The sequence below is a fragment of the Coregonus lavaretus genome (assembly GCF_964263955.1).
Source record: "Coregonus lavaretus genome assembly, chromosome: 27".
Taxonomy (NCBI): Eukaryota; Metazoa; Chordata; class Actinopteri; order Salmoniformes; family Salmonidae; genus Coregonus; species Coregonus lavaretus.
Genome location: NC_140014.1, coordinates 38,148,298 through 38,160,458, shown reverse-complemented (window position 1 = coordinate 38,160,458; position 12,161 = coordinate 38,148,298). Strand labels below are relative to the sequence as shown.

Here is a 12,161-nt window from a genome sequence, read left to right as displayed (position 1 = left end):
AAAGCATTAAGATAATTCAGTCAAATGCAACAAATATGTAGGCTAGTATCGATATGTAACATATACCCGCTAGGATCACTGGTTTAACCTACTTTGCCTAATTTCATACTGACAGTACTTGTCTTCTTGTTGTAGGCCTGATTCTTCTTATTGTAGGTATGATTCTACCTTTTATTCTGAAAAACAAATAAAGCAAACTTGTACATGCAATTAACTATTTAATTTAGCCTACAGTACTCCAAATGCACATGCATAATACATGATCGGTGTGTCATTGCAATGCACTGGACGACACATCGGATAGAGACAATGAACTCAACTCAAACACATACATTTCTATCTCTTTTTTCATTCTGTCTTTTATCGGGGCCATACAATGCAGTCTATGTGACCCGGTTTTAAAGATTGCATGCAGTGATCAAGAGGAATCGAAGGGGGGCACCCATGCTCCCTTTCAGAAAGATAGAGAGGTAGAGGTTGAAAAAAAAAAAAAAACACTGTATTTGCGCTTAACTTGGGCTCCAAACTGAGAGGTTCAGGAGACGAGGAGATACGCAATGTTCCGAGGAGGCAGGTGCAGGTATGTACACGCTCTAACGTGATATCTAAGGTATTTTAGGCTATAGCGAATGCAAACGGTGCAATATAACATGAATGGAGGAGATCGCTCCTCAGGTGAATAGCAATGATGGTCAGCATTGTTTTTAGTTATTTGAAAACTAGCCTATGGCATTTCATTTACAAATGTCCGGGGGAAAAAATGAGAGACACTGTAAAATAGCCTTTTTTTTACCTGAACCGTTTGTAGGTGATTATCAATTTGAATATCCATTAGACGTTGACAATCTCGATATATAAATAATAGAATGTTAAATTATATGAGATCTGATTAATTGGTCATTTAAATGGAACATTTAAGCAGCCCTTTGAGCAGCAATTTATGTAGCCTAAACACAATCTCATTGTGGGTGGGCAAATTATTGTGAGCCCAAAAAGCAAGTCAGAACCTAGCGCTGTCCAAGGTGCTGAAACCAGCCACGCAAACCAACCATCGCACAAATCAACTTTTAATCAGCCTCCTGTAAGATGTTTTTGCTGTAGCCTATAGATTACGAGAGGCATTCAAAGTAGTTTCTGACTGTACGTAGCTTTGAATAAGAGCGTCTGCTAAATGACAAAAAATGTATCAAATGATATATGGTTATACATTACTGTAGACTATTGTTACTTGAATTATTCAAGATTGAATGTCAGATTGGCTTCTGCAGTAGCCTATAGCTATAGTTGCCTTTGCTTAATTGCGAAGTTGTGTAGCCTATCAAAGGGGTATTAAGAGTTGCCAAAGATAGATTGGCAACTCATAGCTGTTTATCATCACTTGTTTCAAAACTTGTATCAAATGTAAATGAATATGTCTCTCATCAACAGGAAAGACATCAGTGAAAGAGGGGTGGTAAGGAGATGATGGATCTTCGATTAAACTTGGATCCTCAGCTCTCCCCAATGGCCAAGCAGACATGATTAGATCCCCAAGACTGTTGACACCATGTGGAATATGATTTACCTGAATGCCATTAGGTTTTTGTATTTCCCTATTTTACTGTATGATGCGTTCGTCTCCCCCAGTAACATATTTGAGAGGTCGGTGGTTCCTAAAGCCGCTGGGTCCCGCTCGGTGGCCAGAATGGACGGGGACGTTATAATCGGTGCCCTGTTCTCAGTCCACCACCAACCGTCAACAGAGCAGGTAGCGGAGAGGAAGTGCGGGGAGGTTCGGGAACAGTATGGAATCCAACGAGTAGAAGCGATGTTCCACACATTGGACAGAATCAACTCGGACCCGAACCTTCTACCCAACATCACTCTGGGGTGCGAGATCAGGGACTCCTGCTGGCACTCCTCGGTGGCTCTGGAGCAGAGTATCGAGTTCATTAGAGACTCTCTCATCTCGATCAGAGATGATGACAACAAGGATGGTACATCCAGACAGTGGTGCATTGATGGGACGCCTGCGAGTCAGCCGCCCACTACCAAGAAACCCATAGCAGGTGTCATTGGACCTGGGTCCAGCTCGGTGGCTATCCAGGTCCAAAACCTCCTGCAGCTGTTCAACATCCCTCAGATAGCGTATTCTGCAACCAGCATAGATCTGAGTGACAAAACGCTCTTCAAGTATTTCCTTAGGGTTGTGCCCTCTGACACTCTCCAAGCCAGAGCCATCTTGGACATTGTCAAACGCTATAACTGGACCTATGTGTCAGCAGTCCATACAGAGGGTAAGACACTTCACTTTCCATGTTAGGTTTCTAATCCAATAAGTAATTGGCCTGCATGTTGCCTATTTGCCATCGATGCCAATTCAAACACCATTTTGATAAAGTTGTGTTGGGGATTGAAAAGATTGGCTGAACTGTGAATATTCACATTCCAGATATGCATATTTGTATCCAATTGATTATGATCATTCATAACACAGGAGGCTGCTGAGGGGAGAATGGCTCAAAATAATGGCCGGAATGGAACTATTGGAATGGCATCAAGCACCTGGAAACCATGTTTGATGTATTTCATACCATTCCACTGATTCCGCTCCAGTCATTACCATGAACCCGTTCCCCCAATTAAGGTGCCACCAACCTCCTGTGATTCTTAATTCATAATCATAATGGATTTAGGTCAAAAAAGGAGAGGGGTTCAACATCATCCACCAGAGTGAATAGCCTGTGCTCGTTCATTCAGGCCTTCCTAAGCCCTCTGACTAAGGCCCACAATTCAGGAGGAATCCTTGACAGGTACAAACCACTAAGGAGAAGCCACTTTCTCATGGTCAAATGTTGTGGTTGCTACATATTTGAGTGGGCAACAATCCTAGCTCTTCAAGGTTCCTCAACCCTGGCCTAGCCAGCAGCGTTTGAGGGGCTTAATTGGGTGTGGAGAGAAGTGTCAGACCAGTAAAGACAGCGAAATGTTTGGATTCAGCTGTAGATTCGGGAGGAGGGAATAGCCTATTGTAGTTTGAGTTTGGCACATGATTATGACAGACTTGGATCTATTTTGTCAGTCGGCGTCAATGGTCAGTCATATCAGTTCATGTCCATGAACTCAACTATTCATTTGCATTTTACACAAGCTATATCAAATATCAGAGCTATATCAACCCACTATCCGATGGGTATACAGATGGACACGCTTGTTTTCTTTATGATCCATTTGAATGGATCCAGCAATGCTGAAAGCAACACATTATCTTCCATTGTAATCCAGTTTTACATAATTGAAGCAGATCAAATAGCAATTATGCCTACAAAAAAAAAAATACTACATTAGAAGCTTAAACATGACGGCATCCATTTTAGTCATTTAGCAGACGCTCTTATCCAGAGCGACTTACAGTTAGTGAGTGCATACATTTTCATACTGGCCCCCCGTGGGAATCAAACCCACAACCCTGGCGTTGCAAGCGCCATGATCTACCAACTGAGCTACACGGCATGAAATGATTTGTGTTGTACGCAAAGATATCATATTGTTTTGTTGGTTTATTAATTTCTCACTGCTCACTATTCACTACCACAACCCACTACTCACTATTCACTACCACAACCCACTGCTCACTATTCACTACCACAACCCACTGCTCACTATTCACTACCACAACCCAGTACTCACTATTCACTACCACAACCCACTGCTCACTATTCACTACCACAACCCACTGCTCACTATTCACTACCACAACCCACTGCTCACTATTCACTACCACAACCCACTACTCACTATTCACTACCACAACCCACTGCTCACTATTCACTACCACAACCCAGTACTCACTATTCACTACCACAACCCACTGCTCACTATTCACTACCACAACCCACTGCTCACTATTCACTACCACAACCCACTGCTCACTATTCACTACCACAACCCACTACTCACTATTCACTACCACAACCCACTGCTCACTATTCACTACCACAACCCACTACTCACTATTCACTACCACAACCCACTATTCACTATTCACTACCACAACCCACTACTCACTATTCACTACCACAACCCACTATTCACTATTCACTACCACTGCCCACTACTCACTATTCACTACCACTGCCCACTACTCACTATTCACTACCACAACCCACTACTCACTATTCACTACCACAACCCACTACTCACTATTCACTACCACAACCCACTATTCACTATTCACTACCACAACCCACTGCTCACTATTCACTACCACAACCCAGTACTCACTATTCACTACCACAACCCACTACTCACTATTCACTACCACAACCCACTACTCACTATTCACTACCACAACTCCACAAAATTATTGAGTTATATGAACCAAGTCGAGTTATTGTGAACCAAGTCCTTCAGATATCTGCCCTACTACATCTTACTGGGGAGGTGATGGCAGGTCATCTACAGCATATGAGACTGGGAGACCAAGACAATCCTCGGCTTCAGTAGCTACAGTTCTGTTCTGCACTATAGTACTACCACAAATAGAACAATGAGACAGATATTTCACCAGATGTATAAATGTGAAGTATCCGGTTGGCGTTTCCACTCACTACCAAATATGGTAATGGTGGAAGCCCGCACTTCACAGAGTAGGCGTGGTCCTCTGTAGCTCAGCTGGTAGAGCACGGCGCTTGTAACGCCAAGGTAGTGGGTTCGATCCCCGGGACCACCCATACGTAAAAATGTATGCACGCATGACTGTAAGTCGCTTTGGATAAAAGCGTCTGCTAAATGGCATATTATATATTATTATTATTATTAGGCGTTCCCTAATGGAAATATGCAAATAAATGCTAGAACGCACCAATAGGATCTCACTAACTCGTGCTTGGCTCTGCCCACCTCCTTGCTTGTTCTGCCTACTATGATTAATCTGCTCCCATTGGAAACGACAGGCTCTTGTCTATCTTGGGTTAGTTACAGTTGAAGTCGGAAGTTTACATACACTTAGGTTGGAGTCATTAAAACTTGTTTTTCAACCACTCCACAAATTTCTTGTTAACAAACTATAGTTTTGGCAAATCGGTTAGGACATCTACTTTGTGCATGACACAAGTAATTTTTCCAACAATTGTTTACAGACAGATTATTTCACTTATAATTCACTGTATCACAATTTCAGTGAGTCAGAAGTTTACATACACTAAGTTGACGGTGCCTTTAAACAGCTTGGGTAATTCCAGAAAATTATGTAATGGGTTTAGAAGCTTCTGATAGGCTAACTGACATCATTTGAGTAAATTGGAGGTGTACCTGTGGATGTATTTCAAGGCCTACCTTCAAACTCAGTGCCTCTTTGCTTGACATCATGGGAAAATTTAAAGAAATCAGCCAAGACCTCAGAAAAATAATTGTAGACCTCCACAAGTCTGGTTCATCCTTGGGAGCAATTTCCAAATGCCTGAAGGTACCACATTCATCTGTACAAACAATAGTACGCAAGTATAAACACCATAGGACCACGCTGCCGTCATATCGCTCAGGAATGAGACGCGTTCTGTCTCCTAGAGATGAAGGTACTTTGGTGCGAAAAGTGCAAATCAATCCCAGAAAAACAGCAAAGGACCTTGTGAAGATGCTGAAGGAAGTATCTATATCCACAGTAAAACGAGTCCTATATCGACATAACCTGAAAGGCCACTCAGCAAGGAAGAAGCCACTGCTCCAAAACCGCCATAAAAAAGCCAGACTACGGTTTGCAACTGCACATGGGGACAAAGATTGTACTTTTTGGAGAAATGTCCTCTGGTCTGATGAAACAAAAATAGAACTGTTTGGCCATAATGACCATCGTTATGTTTGGAGGAAAAAGTGGGATGCTTGTAAGCCGAAGAACACCATCCCAACCGTGAAGCATAGGGGTGGCAGCATTATGCTGTGGGTCGCTTTGCTGCAGGAGGGACTGGTGCACTTCACAAAATAGATGGCATCATTTTATGTGGATATATTGAAGCAACATCTCAAGACATCAGTCAGGAAGTTAAAGCTTGGTCGCAAATGGGTCTTCCAAATGGACAATGACTACAAGCATACTTCCAAAGTTGTGGCAAAATGGCTTAAGGAAAACAAAGTCAAGGTATTGGAGTGGCCATCACAAAGCCCTGACCTCAATCCTATAGAAAATGTGTGGGCAGAACTGAAAAAGCATGTGCGAGCAAGGAGGCCTACAAACCTGACTCAGTTACACCAGCTCTGTCAGGAGGAATGGGCCAAAGTTCACCCAACTTATTGTGGGACGCTTGTGGAAGGCTACCCGAAACGTTTGACCCAAGTTAAACAATTTAAAGGCAATGCGACCAAATACTAATTGAGTGTATGTAAACTTCTGACCCACTGGGAATGTGATGAAAGAAATAAAAGCTGAAATAAATCATTCTCTCTATTATTATTCTGACATTTCACATTCTTAAAATAAAGTGGTGATCCTAACTGACCTAAAACAGGGAATTTTTACTAGGATTAAATGTCAGGAAAAACAGAGTTGAAATGTATTTGGCTAAGGTGTATGTAAACTTCCGACTTCAACTGTATAAAACATATTTGGTAGTAAGAGCTGGGCTGTAGATTATTATACAGTAAATTACTATTCCAGTTCCAGGTGATGAGATGTCTAAATGACATAAGGGTCATAGCTGCCTGCCTGATGTTGTGCATACCAACGTTCCCCAATAGTCACAGTGTGCATCCTATTGCAGAATATTCCCTATAGGCCCTGGTCAAATGTAGTGCACTATAAAGGGAAGATGGTGCAATTTGGGATACAGGCACATACAGTGGGGAAAAAAAGTATTTAGTCAGCCACCAATTGTGCAAGTTCTCCCACTTAAAAAGATGAGAGAGGCCTGTAATTTTCATCATAGGTACACGTCAACTATGACAGACAAAATGAGATTTATTTTCTCCAGAAAATCACATTGTAGGATTTTTAATGAATTTATTTGCAAATTATGGTGGAAAATAAGTATATGGTCAATAACAAAAGTTTCTCAATACTTTGTTATATACCCTTTGTTGGCAATGACACAGGTCAAACATTTTCTGTAAGTCTTCACAAGGTTTTCACACACTGTTGCTGGTATTTTGGCCCATTCCTCCATGCAGATCTCCTCTAGAGCAGTGATGTTTTGGGGCTGTCGCTGGGCAACACAGACTTTCAACTCCCTCCAAAGATTTTCTATGGGGTTGAGATCTGGAGACTGGCTAGGCCACTCCAGGACCTTGAAATGCTTCTTACGAAGCCACTCCTTCGTTGCCCGGGCGGTGTGTTTGGGATCATTGTCATGCTGAAAGACCCAGCCATGTTTCATCTTCAATGCCCTTGCTGATGGAAGGAGGTTTTCACTCAAAATCTCACGATACATGGCCCCATTCATTCTTTCCTTTACACGGATCAGTCGTCCTGGTCCCTTTGCAGAAAAACAGCCCCAAAGCATGATGTTTCCACCCCCATGCTTCACAGTAGGTATGGTGTTCTTTGGATGCAACTCAGCATTCTTTGTCCTCCAAACACGACGAGTTGAGTTTTTACCAAAAAGTTATATTTTGGTTTCATCTGACCATATGACATTCTCCCAATCCTCTTCTGGATCATCCAAATGCACTCTAGCAAACTTCAGACGGGCCTGGACATGTACTGGCTTAAGCAGGGGGACACGTCTGGCACTGCAGGATTTGAGTCCCTGGCGGCGTAGTGTGTTGCTGATGGTAGGCTTTGTTACTTTGGTCCCAGCTCTCTGCAGGTCATTCACTAGGGCCCCCCGTGTGGTTCTGGGATTTTTGCTCACCGTTCTTGTGATCATTTTGACCCCACGGGGTGAGATCTTGCGTGGAGCCCCAGATCGAGGGAGATTATCAGTGGTCTTGTATGTCTTCCATTTCCTAATAATTGCTCCCACAGTTGATTTCTTCAAACCAAGCTGCTTACCTATTGCAGATTCAGTCTTCCCAGCCTGGTGCAGGTCTACAATTTTGTTTCTGGTGTCCTTTGACAGCTCTTTGGTCTTGGCCATAGTGGAGTTTGGAGTGTGACTGTTTGAGGTTGTGGACAGGTGTCTTTTATACTGATAACAAGTTCAAACAGGTGCCATTAATACAGGTAACGAGTGGAGGACAGAGGAGCCTCTTAAAGAAGAAGTTACAGGTCTGTGAGAGCCAGAAATCTTGCTTGTTTGTAGGTGACCAAATACTTATTTTCCACCATAATTTGCAAATAAATTCATAAAAAATCCTACAATGTGATTTTCTGGATTTTTTCTCTCTCAATTTGTCTGTCATAGTTGACGTGTACCTATGATGAAAATTACAGGCCTCTCTCATCTTTTTAAGTGGGAGAACTTGCACAATTGGTGGCTGACTAAATACTTTTTTTTCCCGACTGTACCTGGATGCAGTGAGGGACTCAGGCAGAGAGTTGGTGATGAACTGATTGATTAAAACTAATTTCTGTTCTGGTGAACCTACGCTATTTACCAGACCACTGAGCAGAATGATTTGTGTTTTTATTATTATTATTAAATGCAGTGAGATACAGTGACATGGCACTTCTGTCTCTGAAATAGAGTGATAACAAACAGACTGAATGTTTGAAATGCAGCCAGCCACTAGTTATGGGTTGCAGTGCTGTTGTGTTTGGCCTGTTGGCAAAAATTACAGGTTAGGTTATACTACAAAATGTCTGAAACTTCTTCGGGAATGTAGAATTTTGTGTTAGCCTTTTAAATAATATTGTATTTTAAAATGTATTACATTTTAAAAACCATGATATGATGTTGTTGTTTTACATAAAAAAATAACATTTTAGTCATTTAGCAGACACTCTTATCCAGAGCGACTTACAGTTAGTGAGTGCATATATTTTTCATACTGGCCCCCCCGTGGGAATCGAACCCACAAACCTGGCGTTGCAAGCGCCATGCTCTACCAACTGAGCTACAGGAGATAGAGCTAAAAGGCAAAACTGTTTGATCATGTTGTTTATTTCCCCAGGTAACTACGGAGAGAGTGGGATGGAGGCCTTTAAGGAGCTGGCCTCTCAGGAGGGGCTGTGTATCGCCCATTCAGACAAGATCTACAGCAACGCCGGGGAGAAGCACTTCGACAGGCTGCTGAGGAAGCTGAGAGAACGCCTGCCTAAGGCCCGGGTGGTCGTCTGCTTCTGCGAGGGCATGACGGTCCGTGGGCTGCTCATGGCTATGAGACGACTTGGGGTGGCAGGGGAGTTCCTTCTCATCGGCAGGTAAAGCGTTGGTTCCCACAGAACTTTGATCATTGTACATGTTCGTTATCAGTCTCAGGAATGGGTTAAATGGAGTTATATCAACCTGGGGCCTTATGTTTTAAGCATCTCAGAGTGTTGATCTAGGATCAGTTTTGCCTTTTAGATCACAATGAATAAGATTATATGGACAGGGGGACGCTTGATACAGTAGGCCCCAGATCAGATCAATCTGAACAGAATTACATACAGTGCATTTGGAAAGTATTCAGACCCCTTGACTTTTTACACATTTTGTTACAGCCTTATTCTAAAATTGATTAAATTGTTTTTTTCCCCTCATCAATCTACACACAACACCCCATAATAACAAAGCAAAAACATTCTGAGGTCCTGAGCGCTCTGGAGCAGGTTTTCATCAAGGATTTCTCTGTATACTTTGCTTCGTTCATCTTTCCCTCGATCCTGACTAGTCTCCCAGTCCCTGCCGCTGAAAAACATCCCACAGCATGATGCTGCCACCACCATGCTTCACCGTAGGGATGGTGCCAAGTTTCCTCCAGACATGACGCTTGGCATTCAGGCCAAATAGTTCAATCTTGGTTTCATCAGACCAGATAATCTTGTTTCTTATGGTCTGAGAGTCATTTAGGTGCTTTTTTGGCAAGTGCCTTTTACTGAGGAGTGGCTTCCGTCTGGCCACTCTACCATAAAGGCCTGATTGTGGTGTGCTGCAGAGATGGTTGTCCTTCTGGAAGGTTCTCCCATCTCCATAGAGGAACTCTGGAGCTCTATCAGAGTGACCATTGGGTTCTTGGTCACCTCAGTGACCAAGGCACTTCCTCCCCGATTGCTCAGCTCTAGGAAGAGTCTTAGTGGTTCCAAACTTCTTCCATTTAAGAATGACGGAGGCCACTGTGTTCTTGGGGACCTTCAAGTCTGCAGAAAATTGAGGTCTGAGACAATCTTGTCTCAGAGCTCTACAGACAATTCCTTCGACCTCATGGCTTGGTTTTTGCTCTGACATGCACTGTCAACTGTGGAACCTTATACAGTTAGGGAAGTATTTGATCCCCTGCTGATTTTGTACGTTTGCCCACTGACAAAGAAATGATCAGTCTATAATTTTAATGGTAGGTTTATTTGAACAGTGAGAGACAGAAAAACAACAAAATAATCCAGAAAAACGCATGTCAAATATGTTATAAATTGATTTGCATTTTAATGAGGGAAATAAGTATTTGACCCCCTCTCAATCAGAAAGATTTCTGAATCGCAGGTGTCTTTTATACAGGTAACGAGCTGAGATTAGGAGCACACTCTTAAAGGGAGTGCTCCTAATCTCAGCTTGTTACCTGTATAAAAGACACCTGTCCACAGAAGCAATCAATCAATCAGATTCCAAACTCTCCACCATGGCCAAGACCAAAGAGCTCTCCAAGGATGTCAGGAACAAGATTGTAGACCTACACAAGGCTGGAATGGGCTACAAGACCATCGCCAAGCAGCTTGGTGAGAAGGTGACAACAGTTGGTGCGATTATTCGCAAATGGAAGAAACACAAAATAACTGTCAATCTCCCTCGGCCTGGGGCCATGCAAGATCTCACCTCGTGGAGTTGCAATGATCATGAGAACGGTGAGGAATCAGCCCATAACTACACTGGAGGATCTTGTCAATGATCTCAAGGCAGCTGGGACCATAGCCACAAAGAAAACAATTAGTAACACACTACGCCGTGAAGGACTGAAATCCTGCAGCGCCCGCAAGGTCCCCCTGCTCAAGAAAGCACATATACATGCCCGTCTGAAGTTTACCAATGAACATCTGAATGATTCAGAGGAGAACTGTGTGAAAGTGTTGTGGTTAGATGAGACCAAAATCGAGCTCTATTGGCATCAACTCAACTCGCCGTGTTTGGAGGAGGAGGAATGCTGCCTATGACCCCAAGAACACCATCCCCACCGTCAAACATGGAGGTGGAAACATTATGCTTTGGGGGTGTTTTTCTGCTAAGGGGACAGGACAACTTCACCGCATCAAAGGGACGATGGACGTGGCCATGTACCGTCAAATCTTGGGTGAGAACCTCCTTCCCTCAGCCAGGGCATTGAAAATGGGTCGTGGATGGGTATTCCAGCATGACAATGACCCAAAATAAATGGCCAAAGCAACAAAGGAGTGGCTCAAGAAGAAGCACATTAAGGTCCTGGAGTGGCCTAACCTGGTGGCCAACTACAAGAAACGTCTGACCTCTGTGATTGCCAACAAGGGTTTTGCCACCAAGTACTAAGTCATGTTTGCAGAGGGGTCAAATACTTATTTCCCTCATTAAAATGCAAATCAATTTGTAACATTTTTATTCTGTCTCTCACTGTTCAAATAAACCTACCATTAAAATTATAGACTGATCATTTCTTTGTCAGTGGGCAAACATACAAAATCAGCAGGGGATCAAATACTTTTTTCCCTCACTGTATAGACAGGTGTGTGCCTTTCCAAATCATGTACAATCAATTCAATTTACCACAGGTGGACTCCAATCAAGTTGTATAAACATCTCAAGGATGATCAATGGAAACAGGATGCACCTGAGCTCAATTTAGAGTCTAAAAGCAAAGGGTCTGAATACTTATGTAAATAAGGTATTTCTGTTTTTTTCTATTTAATATATGTGCAAACATTTCTAACAACTTGTTTTTGATTTGTCATTATGAGGTATTGTGTGTAGATTGATGAGGATTTTTATTTATTTAATCAATTTTAGAATAAGGCTGTAAGGTAACAAAATGTGGAAAAAGTCAAGGAGTCTGAATACTTTCCGAACGCCCTGTATTTGCTGTTCTTGCCTTACTCCATTTTGTGGAGTGATTGACCTCATTTTCATTATATGGAATAACAAAATTAT

General features: G+C 42.6%; 1 protein-coding gene across 1 annotated transcript in view; it reads left to right on the top strand.

Annotated features, from left to right (window-relative positions):
- Window positions 1–1,546: 1,546 nt before the first annotated feature.
- Window positions 1,547–12,161, top strand: part of LOC311102362 (metabotropic glutamate receptor 1-like) — a gene marked incomplete at both ends in the record, with an annotated part of 30,353 nt that continues 19,738 nt past the window's right edge. The window contains 2 exons of the mRNA XM_084143679.1: window positions 1,547–2,276; window positions 9,025–9,274. Coding sequence (XP_083999805.1) covers window positions 1,547–2,276; window positions 9,025–9,274 — 980 coding nt within the window. The remainder of the gene's footprint in view (window positions 2,277–9,024; window positions 9,275–12,161) is intronic.